Here is a 13,590-nt window from a genome sequence, read left to right as displayed (position 1 = left end):
TCTTTCCAAGACCTCAACTAAGTTTCTACACTGATGATTCTAGTGTCAAGTTGTATTAAATATAAATAAAGTTCACTTTCTTATACTATTGAATTTTAAAAGTTAAATGTTTTTCTGCATCCAAAGGGAGAATGAATGCTCACTTTGGAATCATTTTTATTAGCTTGTTAAAGGCTCTACATGTTATGATTTGCAATAATAATGAAAGGGTGAAATATATAACTCCATGATTAAGCCCTTTAGCTTTGGAGGCACAAAAATCTATTCTGTCTTAGATAATAGAGAATTTATGGCATCTCTTCAAAGCTTTGCATCTTTATCCATGATATGTTAATGTTTTGTTAATATGAGCTACCTCATATTGCTATTTTGAAAATGAAATTATATAATACATGTAAATTGCTTCTATATGCTAAGTTGCTAATATTTCACTAACCCTAATTTTGATGATGTGTGAGAAAAGGATGAGAATCAGTAGGAAATTCACTCCAAGATTACTTATATTAGTTCACTTGCCAGGGAGTTTGGGATTTGTCACCAAAGAAAAACCATGGGGAGAATCACAAATGACTTTGAGCAAGTGAGTGTGATGAATACAGTCTCAGAAGCATGTGTGGTATCATACACAGGATGCCACCAAGCCCTGAGTATCTTCCCTCAAGCATTCCTGTTGGCCTTGTGCTGAGGGAATTGGTCTGGGCAGTTCATTTTTACCAGATGGAGCTGCAGGCCAGGCTGGTTTACCTGCTTGGTCACAGAAATCCTTCTTTTTGTCCCAGTTGGGTTTGCTGGAGGTGGGAATCATGATGGTGAGGCATCAGGGAAATCTCCAAGGGCAGTATGTCCCTTCTTGCTGTGTGTTTTTTGTAGTCCCCAATGTCACTATCAATACCTGGGGGAGAAACTGGGACTAGGTTGGAAGGAAGGTGACTTTGGAAACTTGAGGATGCCTGAGTTTCAGGCAGAATGGCCCAGAGCTGGAATGCACCACACTCCTGAGGGCATTCTTGCCCACCCTAAGGCAGAAGAAATAGATTTGGTCAAAGTTGGGAAAGCAGGCCAGGGTTTGAACCAGGAAAACAAGATTGTGAAATCTTTACAGTGTACATTCTGATATATTGTTAGGAAATCTAATTTTTAAAGTTACTATTTGGGTGGAAATCAATAAAGGAGACAGAAAAAATACAAGACAAGAAGTCTGGTGGTCCTCTCTTTTGCACAATGAACCGGGAAATGATTCTTGCTCTTCTCTCACTGGGAGTTTTGTGAGAGGCTGATGCATGCAAAGGAGGACCATCTGGTGAGACTCACAAACATGTTTTGTGAACCAGAATAAACATGTTTTTGTGAATGATATCCCTGTAAGTCATACGTGTACTAAGGAGGCAACTTGGCATGGTGGCAAGATACAACATTTGGATGTCAAAATCTGAATTGAGACTTTAGAGGCACAGTTACCACCTGTGAAAATTGTGACCATTTCCGTATTTCCCAGAAATAGTATTAGCTTTACTGTGCTCAGAAGTTTATTGTGAAGATGAATGATGTGTATGAAAAAAGTATTCAAACTTGTGACTTTCTAAAAAAATTTCAGTTATTGCTGTCACTATTAATAAAAATGATTGTGAATCATTAAGAATTAGTTAAAAGTACAAACTCCTCCCAAACCTAAGATTCAGAGAAAATATTCTAAAGAGTAGATTCACATATTAACTAATTTTCAGTATCTTAATTTATTGCATTTCTTTATAATTTTTGTTTCTTAAGGGACATGTTCTTTTTGAACAATTTCTCCTAATTTAAAAAAACAATAAAATCTATTTTAATAGCTCACAATCCAAAGTGGAAATACAAATCAATTTTCTTCCTGATTTTTAACTTATTTTAGAAATATCACATATTGGCTTATTTTATAAGAATTCTCATGACTGCTTAGCTCTTGAATTATGTTTTATTTCTCATTGGAAGAATAATAAAGCATATTTTCCCCAGTATTAAACTGTTTATATTCTTTGTGGAAGAGATGGAGGAAGAATTGGTCAAATTTAGAGTTAATCAGTTCTGGTGATGCTTTAGTTTATATTTAATTTCTTTCATTGCAAAATTGAATTTTTAATATGACTCATATTAAAAAAAAATCTGCCCTAGTTTACATGGTATGAAATGGATGTTTATATAAGGGACTCTGGATTGGCCGCAATCATAGATGATATGGTAATTTAATCAAATATTTTCCCTATATCCTGACACTTAGTATGCTAACCTGTGTGCTACATTAACTTCTAAGAGAAAACACATTGATTCACAGATGTATTTTTCCTGCAATAAAGACATCCAACAAGACAGCACTGAGGAGTGTGATTAACTTGAAATAATAGTGGCCCATAGGGTTTCTGGCTGTTTCTACTTCATAATATTTTAGATCTGTTATTACCTTAGGTGAACTCTATTCCCCAAGAAATATGACGGTGAATTAATTCTTTGGTGACTTATGTCATCAATATACCTAGGATAAAAATAAAACTATGTGTCTCTACTTTTATGAGATTCTAGGTAGCTATTTTTTAAAAAACTTATTTCCCCAAAACTGCTGAATTTTCTATACCTTGATAATGATTGTGGACTCTTAGAAATAAATCTTCACACACTGACAAATGAGATTAAATCACACACACATACACATACACACACTCACACACACAAATTCATTTACTGTGGCAAATTCAAGTATACTATTTATTAGATTCTCCCTGATACAAGGCATAATAAAATTCTTTCCAAGTAACCATTTGTTTTCCTTTCTGCCTTCAAGTACACCTTATAGTGGATGAAGAGTTTTCAGTTTCTAAAGGTTTTCAGGATTGACTAGACATTCTAACTTAGTCATTCCTTATAGAATTATGTCACTTACATTTTCTTTAGGAAGTTTACATCTAAAAGTAATTGAAATTTCTTTTTATCATATGAGCATGATTTTAAAAATACCCTATTAGAAGTGCTTGCTTGTACAGTAATTCTAAATATACTATAACCTGGTTAACAAATAATTTGATATACAGGTGAATTTAATTGGAATACATTTGTGGAGTAAACTAATAAGCTATATCATTCTCATAAATTTTAAAATATGCTCTCTACTTAGAGAATGCTACTATATAATATCATTAACTTGTTTGTTTGAGAAAGCAGTTAACTAAATTTTCTTATTTTCTCTGCAATTTAACAAATTTATTCAAAAAATAAATTTCTGAAAGCGATGCAAAGCAGATGTGCCCATAAATAAAAACTAAGCAATTCAAACAGGAGAACCAGTTAAACATGCAACTATAAGAAGTTGTATCTCTGCACTGAGGCAATGATTATAGGGATAATATTAGAGAAAAAATTCAAATAGTGATTAACAATTTTGTTAATTCAAATTAACAAACAGAAATTAGTGCAAAAGTGAAAACAGTGAACATGTTTAATGAAAAAGCTAAATAAGCAATAAAAAATAAATAATGATAGTAAAACAATGATCTAGCCTGGCATTTTCCAAGGAGGGATATAAGGAGTACCAATATGCTGTGATATATTATGTTATGATTTATGAATGTTTGTTTCCTCCCAGAGTTTTACCATGAAAGAAATTCTACATGTCATATTCCCATTTTGTGAGTTATAGCACATCTAATGTTTCTGAAAAATCTTACAGTCATTGGAACTATGCAATGTTTTTCTTCATGTTAAAATACACATAACATAAAATTTTTAAACTTAAATTATACAAATTGGTGGCCTTTGATATATTTACAATATTGTACATCATGATCTGGCTCCAGAAATACAAATTTTCAATTTGGCTGTGAATCAGTTTCTCTCTGGAATAGCTTTTAATTTTTGTGTCTCTAACGAAGACATGGATGCAAAACCTAATCTAATTCAATCTTTGCTTTTCAAAAATTAAAAGTAAAAAATGTGATCTTGAGAAACTAATTGCCTTTGTCTTGATCATATTGGTACCAGAGGCAGAGCCAGTATCACATAGAAAATTTCCATTTCCGGGAACAGGGCATTTTCTGTTTTCTTATTTCATTTATTTTTACAGATCTGATAATCCAGTAATCTACAACAGTATGCCTACATTTTACCTAGAAAAAGTCAGGATTAAAAAATATGTCTGTGATCTTTAGAAAAGAATAGTACTTCAGAAAGCAACATTATATTTGTTTTATGACTCTTATTGTGATTTTCTTAAGAGAACTTTCATTGTAATGCCTTTCTAATTCACACAATTATGTTCTTAGGTCTCTTTAAGATCGTGGCTGATAAAACTCCATACCTTACTATGGAAGAAATTACAAGGACCATTCATATTGGACCCAGTAGACTAGGGCATCCTTGCTTCTATCATCGGAAGGATATAAAACTAGAAAGTTTCACCATAAAACAGGGTGAAAAAATTATGCTCAATTCAGTTGAAGATATTGATGGAGAAATAATGGTGAACTGTGGAGTAATAAGGAATCATCAAAATCATTCATTTACTTTGCCTTTGGCACAAGAAGGAGAATTCTATGAGTGTGAAGATGAACATATTTATACCCTGAAGGAGATTGTTGAATGGAAGATTCCCAAGAACAGAACAAGAACTGTGAGACTTACAGATTTTTCAAACAAGTGGGACTCAACAAATCCATTTCCTAAAGACTTTTATGGTACTCTGATTCTCAAGCCTGTTTATGAGATTCAAGGTGTGATGAAATGTAAGTATACATTTTAGAAGGATGCTCTATCAGCATGAGATGGTGGGTTTGGGAAGGAAGAGTTTTAAAGAGACTGAAGAACAGGACTCTGTTCTTGTCTCTCAGACTTAGATTTCTCCTCTATACATATGCAAACCACATATCTATTGAGAGAATCAAATTGGATAGTGTATACACAGGTATATTATAAATTGTATCTATTCAAGTATAAGATACAGTAACAGGTACAGACAGCAAAATACTAATTCATTTGAATTTTTTAAAATTATAATTTGTTACATATGACAGCAGAATGTTTTACAATTCATATTACACATATAGGGCACAATTTTTCACATCTCTAGTTGTACACAAAGTAGAGTCACACCATTCGTGTCTTCATACATGGACTTAGGGTAATGATGTCCATCTCATTACACCATCTCTTCTCTTCCTTATTCCCTTCCCCTCCCTCCACTTAGTGCCAGCTAAACATAGTTGGGAAAGAACTGCTTTTTTAAATAAAGCACATTTGTTTAGATATTGGCTTTCTTGTATGGAGGTAGGTGAGATAGAAAGTGGTAAGGATGCAAAGTTTCCAAATCCTATTTTGTGATAATCATTTTCTCCTCCAACCACCTGTCAGTGGTCACAAATCCCTCTTAGTATGGAGTTTCCCTGACTTAAGGGACAATGATATAAAAAAATTACCACATAATTGCCACATAAGTGTGCTTAAATATACAATCTTTATTGAATTATTTATATTTTAAAATAGAATATCTGGAGGGAGCAGTGTTACTCTAAAGTATTAACACCTTGAGTTCTCAAGATTATGACACATACATTGGGCAACTATGGAACAAAGGGCTCTGAACTTGGAATCAAAAGGATCAATAACTTTCAAGTGGCAGCTTTGGATGAGCCATTTAAACTGTCCAGTGATAACCTTTTATCTACCACATGGAGTTGTTTTGAGAGAGAAATAAGGTACTATTAGAGAACTATATATAATACACTTGAGAACATAAAGCAGTGTGTGAAAACATTTGGTCAGAAGGTGTCTCCTTGGATATTTCAAAATCTATTTCTCTTTGCTTTCATTGTTATTTAGTCATACAATTAGGAAAAAAATAATATAAGTATTTTCACAAGTTGTAGATCTCTCTATTAAATTGCTTTCTCAAATATCTAACCGGAAATTGATCAGTTCATATTAAACTAAAGGTATAGGAGCTCCACTCACATTTTTTTTTAACATTACAAAAAAAAAAAAAAAAAAATTGAGGTCACAGCAAATTTTTGACCTCACATTAGTGTTCTGTTAGGTGTCCCCAAACAGGCAATTGAAATGGGAGATTGATTTTTTTCCCCATTTTCATAAAAATATATAATGTTTTCTCACTTTAAAAATCTGTTAATTTTCTAAAAACCACTGGAATCCTCTACTTACCAAGTGGTTGTGAGTGAGGGCAAACCCAGAAGCTAAGCATGAAGACTTGAGTTTAGATTAGGGATCAGGGTTTTGGAGGATGAATAGGAAATAGAAGAGGAAGGCACAAGGTTGGAGGAAGCAGAATCAGCTTACAAGAAAGCAGGTAGGCAAGAGGAGGGAGCTCAAATTTAGGAGGTAAAAGAAAGAAGAGTGGGCAATTTGAGACAAATATGGAAACATGCAAGAGGGAGTACAGTCAATCACAGATGTTCTTGAAATATATTCTAAGGGGTTGAAATTTATTCTAATCAAGACAGTTTTAAACTGGAAGACACAGATATGAATTTAGTAATATTAGTTGGGTCTATGGTAGGCTACTTAGGTTTATATGATACAGATATCAATGGGAAAGTCAGAGAAATATAGTTGGAACTAATGTTTTTGAGATGCACAGTCTGCAGAATTTGGAGGTATAGTGAAAGGGAAAAGCAGTCAACTTTATTCGCAGTCTTCTGACTTAATGTACTGGGTTGGATGGAGGGGCAACTTATTAAATATAACTAGTAGAGGAATAGGAAACACTATCAGAATTGTTTAGGTGGACTTAAGTGGTTTTTTTCCTGCTAAAAAAGATCCTAAAAGACATTTTTGATTGCAATAGAATCCTTCACAAAATGTTTTAGTCCAATTTCCATTCTTTAATGGTATAGACATTAAGTTTTCATGTTCCTTATTCTGGATCTTCATTTCTTGGATATTATTTTAGATGGTAGTTCTTAGCTACCTCGGGACAAGTGCTGACTGTTAGTACAAAAAGACCAGGCCAGTTGCAAACTTCATGGGTCATTTCAGCTTTTTATTCAGGAACAAGATTATACCTCCAACGAACCCACTTCCATGGTGGTAAATGAGCCACTGGCTAAAGGAGGAGTTTGCGCTTATATAGTTTATACTGAGAGGTGATTTAGTGAGCCTGTGAGTTTGGGCACTCAGGAATTTGGATTTTGGTTTGGGGGCCGGTGGCCAGGAGTTGGAGAGGGTTCATCTTGGAAGAAAGAAAATCTATCAATGTATGGCTTTCTTTTTCACTCCCTTTTCTCAGGCCACACTATTTTGGGGTTTTTCATTTTCCATATCCACACTGACTTTCATGTGTATTGACTGCTGAATACACTGAAAACGGTAGATGGTGTGCTCATAAACACCCCATTCAATATTGTTTTTGTTGTTATGGGCATTTCACCCTTAGATATAAAATGCATAACAAATTGTGATCTTGTTTCGTGTCTTAGTTTTATACTTTCTTCAACTAAAGACTCAAACACTCTGTGAAGTCAAGGGACCTTGGGAAGGTGTTTTATACAGGCCTTGAGTATCAGGCAGAGTGTAAACCCCTCTTGGCTTCAGTCCTTCCTTTCTAAAGTGACAAGAAAAAGAACAGGTCAGAGTGGGATAGAAGTTTTATAGAAACCTTAGGGAAAGTGCAAGAAGAAAAGGACTGGGGGCTACAGAAACCTATAAAATATTGATTTCCTGAAAAGAGAACATGGCAAATAAGTAGAGAGAAGAGGGAATACAAAATATTCTACTAGAGTCACTAGGTTTTAATATGTCACTAATGTGATAATTTAGGCTTTATGAAAAAGAAAAGGAGCAGGAATATTTAAATGAAATATTTGTTTCTGGAACCTTTGATCAAAGCCCCATATAGGCCTAAAACCTCATTAACCTTCACCATATATTTAGTGATTTAAAAAAAAATTATCCCTGTTTGGAAAATAAATATAAATGTCAATCCAAGACCACTAAGTGGTCACATGTATGTCATTGGATGATATGTGTGTTCTTTTCACAGAAATATAAAACTCATATTACTGAAGAAAAAAACTGAAAATATCAGTACTGTACAAGGTGTTTTTTTTTCATTTAGGAGAAAGCCTTAATGCTGCCCCAAACCTGGGAGTACATTCTTTGCCTAGATATATAAAATACTACTTCATTTTATAAATGTAGAGCTGAAATCACACAAGGAAAAGACTCAGAAAGGTAGCATCTGAGTATTGTACTTAAGTGATAAAAGATTAGCAGAAAAAGTACTTTGTTTTTAGTATCAAGAATTCCTTTTTCTCTCATTTAATTCTTAAAAATGATTTCAAAATTCATCAAAATAAAAAGTTTTATGCATAATACACAAATAAAAGTTATTTTTAAAAAGCCAGAAAATAGTAAAGAAAACTATAACAAAGTTATCAGCAAACATTCTGCCCTTGACCACTCCCAAATTTTCCCCATATTACCTTAGAGTGGCAAAATAAATACTTAATTTAAATATTTTTTTGGTATTTGCATTCCTTAGTAGGAATGTTAGTGTTTTTCAAGTCATTGACTTTAGATAGTTACAACTGACTTTTACATATGGCCATGAAAGGAGTATTCTCTTATAAGTCTTCTTTTCCTCATTCTCTCAGTATAAGGTAAGTAAGTTATTTTTTGTTGTGACAATTCACTGCTGAACCAAGTGGTATATCCGTTTTTTCTGTAATGATTACCTTATTGTTTTCTCTCCTAAATCTCTAACATCTTTGTTGAAACAAAGCCACTCAATGTAATTTTCTACAGAGCCCAAACTATCAGTAAATTAATATTCTTTTTTTTTCCTGTGAAAGTGTTCCTTCTGAAATTACCCATTCTTACACTACAATTTGCATTGGTTGTTTTATAGACCTACTGCTCAGACACTGTCCTTCTGTTTAAAATTAGCTGGTAGTTTCCTTTTGATCTGCTTCTGTGTTGATCAGTGATGTTTGCAATGAAATAACTTTCTCTTTCTTGATTTTCTTCCAATTCTGATGGTCCCATCCCCACTTGTTTCTGGAGAAAGTACATGGGATATTAATTAATTTGAGAAGCTACAAGTTTAAAAATTCTGTATCCTACATAAACATTTAATTTATAGTTTGATTAGAGAAAGACTGAAAGGAAAACAAGGAAGGAATCGGGAGACGGTGAACAAGAAACGAAAGATGGAGACCAGGCAGAGTTATACACGAGAGTTTATTTGTCAGAGCTGACACCTAAAGACACATCTCTCCATAGATGGAGACAGAAGATACAGGCTTGGGTTCTGTGACTTTTATGGGGCAGGGTCAAGGAATAGAGCTGGGTGGGTCCTAATGCAGGTGGTTAAGAGTTGGGTTGGTATGAGGGAGTGGTGAGCCTTTCTCAGAAAGGTCCTTGGGTGGGAAAGCAAAATTTTTCTTAAGATGGTGGCTGTCACTTAAGATGGCCATCCAGATGCTAAGCAAGGACCTTATATTCCTCCCTTTTTTTGTTTGTTTTTGTGCCCCTTAAGGGACAGGGATGTAGATCAATCTTCTGTAGCTTCTTCCTGCTGAGAAGGGGCAGTGTCTGTACTCTTGTTAGGGGCATGGGGTGTCATTGAGGCAGTGGTGATGGTCAGGAGGTGCCGGGTGATGCTGATTCTGGATGGCCCAATTTTGGTGAGGGGTTGGAAGTCCTGTAACAGAAGCTGGTTCACGGTTTGGTTAGAGATCCTTTGAATGTGTTCTTGAATAAATCTAATGACACAGGGGGCAAGCATTAGCAAAAGGCCTATGACAAGGAGAGAGGTCAGGAAAGGAAGTGTCCACTGGAGAAGGGGGTTATTTAGCTGACATCTTTCAGTTCCAATGGCAGTGGGAAGCTTTGGGACCTGAAGGAGATCAGAGACAAAGGGGGCTTTAGTAACTGATGATGGTTAAGAATCCACATTAGTAACTTGGTGGTAAAAAATCCGCGCTCCTTCCAAATAACAGAGTGGGAGAGAAGTATGTAGAGAGCATATTTAGAGTCAGTGTAGAAGATGAAGAGGCTCCCTTTGCCAAAGTGAAGGCTCTGATGTGGGCAACAAGTTCAGCCTGCTGATTGGATGTATTTTAGGGGAGGGGAGCTTCTTCCACAACTGAGGTTAGAGACTATATAGCATATCCTGCCCAACAAACTCTGTCCTGAAGGAAGGAGGAGCCATGTGTGAATGATGTATGTTGCCTGGTGCAACGGGCCTTCTTGTATGTGGGAGGGATGTGGAAGAAACTCCTTAAGAGTTTCATTGCATGAATGGGTTGGAGAAGAGGTGGAAGAGTCCTGAGGAGCAGGAGGAGATTAGCAGCATTTAACAGTGAGCACATGGGGAAAGTAAGACTGGGATATTCCATCGGGGATACCTGTAGAGATAAAAGGTGACGGGGGTAAGGAATGTAAGCCCTTGTAGGTGAGGAGTTCCTTTAGGTGATGGAGAGCCAGGATGGAGAGTGGGGCCCCAAAGGTGAGTTTCTTTGACTCGTTAATGAGAGGCTGAAACCAATGTTTGTAGGCAAGAGACCCATCCCCAAACAGTAGGGTCAAGACCCTTTGATAGATAAGCCACAGGGGCAAAGGTTGTGTATCTGAGGACCCCTAGAGCAAATCCCTGTTTTTCAGCCTTGAAATGGGCTTGTGAGATCAGGGAGATAGAGAGAAAATTTTGAAGTCATTCTTCTGTGCTGTAGCCAAGGGAAAGTTAAATTGACACTTTTTCCCCCTTAGGCCTCCCACCAAGCCTACTGAGTCTGTCCTTTGTCAATGTTAGCTTCAGTGTGGCCTCAGCCAGGGAGATTGCTACGTAGGGTTTTACAATGTAGGAGAGTTCTGGGTCCCTTGTTTGTCTAGAAGTAGGGTCTCTGGAGGAATCCAGAGAAGTAGAAACTGGGCAGGGGAGCAAGAGGAGCAGGATCCAAATGGAGTGGGGCTAAGTGGGTGAGGAGGCAGCTGAGAACTGAGTTAGATGGGATTGGGCTGTTCCCATGGCCAGTTGGAATCTGGGACTGACAGAAGGAAGTCACCCACTACTTCTCTAGTCCCGGGCTTGGTTACCCGGCCAGGGCTTTCGTGAGCTTTGCTGAGGAGCTGAGAACTAAGACCTGAGATTGAGCTTGCCAAGGGGAAGGGATTGGGAGTTCTCCATGGCAAGTCAGAGTGAACTTGACCCGGGGAAGGGATGGGTGAGAATCTTGGTGCTGGGCCAAGATCTAGGTTCTACAGAGGAGAGGGAGTAGACTTGTGAGGAGGAGTGGAGAGGAAAAGTGAAGTCACTTACCCCAAAGAGGCCAGAGTGTGGATGAAGAAGAATAGTGCTAGGTGAATGAAAGAAGGTGTGTGGTAATTGTCCTGGGCCCTCAGGCCAGGATCCCAAAGCAGCTCAATTCCCTGGAGGGGAGAGCAAAGCTGATGGGAGAACTCGAGTCACTTGCATCAATGAAAGAAAAGTGGCACAGGACAATTCACACACACACCTGGGATAAGAAGCGGGTTTATTTTTAGGAGGCTGACAAGGCTGCTCTGCAAAAATAGAAGGATAGCAGCAGCAAAGGGGGAGAGCAATATGATTGGGCCAGAAAATGGAGGAGTTTTTGAGATGGATGTGAATGGGTTTGTGCTGTGAGGCAATAGAAGGACTTGAAACGTCCCATACAGTAGGGTCCACCTTGGAAGTGGGTAATGGGAAGGCTCTGGCAGATGGAATAGGGGATGGTCCTAAGGTAAGGGTGAGAATCCGGGGAGCGGCACGCGAGTCTGGATGGAAGCATATAGAAGGGGAGAAGGAAAGCATAGCCCCCAACATTGTAAGGATGTCCCTTCCTACAAGGTATTCAGGGCACTGTGGAATGACCAAAAAGGAGTGGGTAAAAATTAGAGAGCCACAAGTACAAACAAGGCTAAGTGTAAGGGTTGATAGTAGGCCCCCAGAACTCTGTGAGGACTGAATATGTAGCCCTGGTGTCTAGGAGAAAGGAGACAGGCCTACCTAAAATACTCAGTTACCCTGGTTTCCAATGGAGTGATGGTAGTGGTCTGGTAATGGGGACCTGGGCCTCATCAGTCCTCTGTAGCCAGTCCTAAGAGTTGGAAAGTGGAACCAGAAGGGTTGGATGCTGGTGGCTGCTATGGGCTTGGGGACAGTCAAAGGCCCAGTGTCCTTTCTGATAGCATTTAGGACAAGGGCCTGGAGGCTTGTGAGGCTTGGGACACATATGAGCCCAGCAACCCATCTGACCACATTTAAAACAGGGTCCGGGCAGTCCAGAGGGACCCTTCCATGGGCCAGTGGAACCAGGGACAGATACTGAGGCCGGATGAATGGTTTGAGTGAGCATCTGATATTTCTGCTTCATGGCCTTCTTGTCTCTCCCGTTATACACATTAAAAGCCACTCCCAGAACCTCAGCTTGGGGAATTAGGGGTCCCCTCTCAAGGCATATTAGTTTGGCCTTAATATTGGGAAAACTCTGGGAGAAAAAGTAGTTATTAGTAGATGTCTCCCATGTGTAGTCTTAGGGAATGGGCTGCCTTTCTAAGTCCTGCCATTAGGCAAGTAATGAATTGGTTTCTACTAGTTACTCTTCCAGGCAAATTATAATCCCAACTGGGGTCCGGATCAGGGACTGCTTCAGTGCCAATCGGATGGGCAGGGGAGGTCCGATGTACCTCATCAGCATAATTTCTAGCTTGCTCCTAAACTCAGTTGCACTCCTCTGGCATGAAGGTGTTAAACAAGATTGTATGGACATAGTGGAAGGTCAAATCATATGTTTGAGTCAGATACTGAAAATCTTTGATATATGTGGTGGGGCTTGAAGTATAGGACCCAAGCTGCTTTTCTATCTGTGAAAGATCTGACAAAGAGAAAGGCACATGAACCCAGGTTACACCATGTACCCTAGCCACCTTGTATAGACGACACAGAGATGGGGGTTGGGCAGTGACAGCCTGTGACCCTGTGGTGAGAGAAGAGAAGGGTGGAGGGGCAGAGGGAACAATTGCTGCTTAGGCTTCATTAGAAAGAGAATTGTGGTATGGCAGGGGCTCATCTGCTGGGTCAAAGAAGAAGGAGTCCTGGGTATTATCTTCTGTCCCTTTGGAAGCAGGTATTGGGGAGGTGAGAGATAAGAGGACTTGTGCAAGAGAGCAAGAGTTGCAGAGAGAGGGCTTAGAAAGTAGAGAGGAGAAAGCCTATCATATGATATCTCTTTCCAATTTCCTGAACACTCACAATAGTTGAAAATATCTCTGATAATACTGGGATCTAGAATGTCATTAAGCAGCCATTTAGAATCCAAAGGATGTTGTGGCCAGATCTGATTGCACAAATGGCAAAGTTTTGAGGGGTTTAGGTCTAGGGGTGAGACAGAGAGAGACCCGAGGTTAGAAAGCAGGCAGCCTAGAGGACTGTGGGAGGGAATGGATGAGGAGCCACCTATGGTGTGACGTAGGAGGTGAGTTTAGAGGTGGAGTGTCTCCCAGTCACTAGTATCACCCAGTCAAGGGGACAGTTATGCTTAGGAGGTAGTCACCACCTCTGTGTAAGCATAGGGGGTCAGGGCCTGTAGAGGCATT

At 38.3% G+C, this 13,590-nt stretch overlaps 1 protein-coding gene across 2 annotated transcripts in view; it reads left to right on the top strand.

Annotated features, from left to right (window-relative positions):
• Themis (thymocyte selection associated) overlaps positions 1–13,590 on the top strand; it is a 218,005-nt gene that overhangs the window by 66,651 nt on the left and 137,764 nt on the right. For both annotated transcript variants that reach the window (XM_058581016.1, XM_046449101.2), the window contains exon 3: positions 4,287–4,745. In XM_058581016.1, the coding sequence (XP_058436999.1) occupies positions 4,328–4,745 (418 nt within the window). In that variant the 5' untranslated portion in view covers positions 4,287–4,327. The remainder of the gene's footprint in view (positions 1–4,286; positions 4,746–13,590) is intronic.

The sequence above is a fragment of the Marmota monax genome, unplaced genomic scaffold (genome assembly GCF_021218885.2).
Source record: "Marmota monax isolate L192 unplaced genomic scaffold, Marmota_monax_Labrador192_F-V1.1 WCK01_AAM20220418_F8-fsc00030, whole genome shotgun sequence".
NCBI lineage: Eukaryota > Metazoa > Chordata > Mammalia > Rodentia > Sciuridae > Marmota > Marmota monax.
The sequence above is the reverse complement of the archived record's forward strand: the minus strand, read 5'-3'. Positions and strand labels throughout refer to the sequence as shown.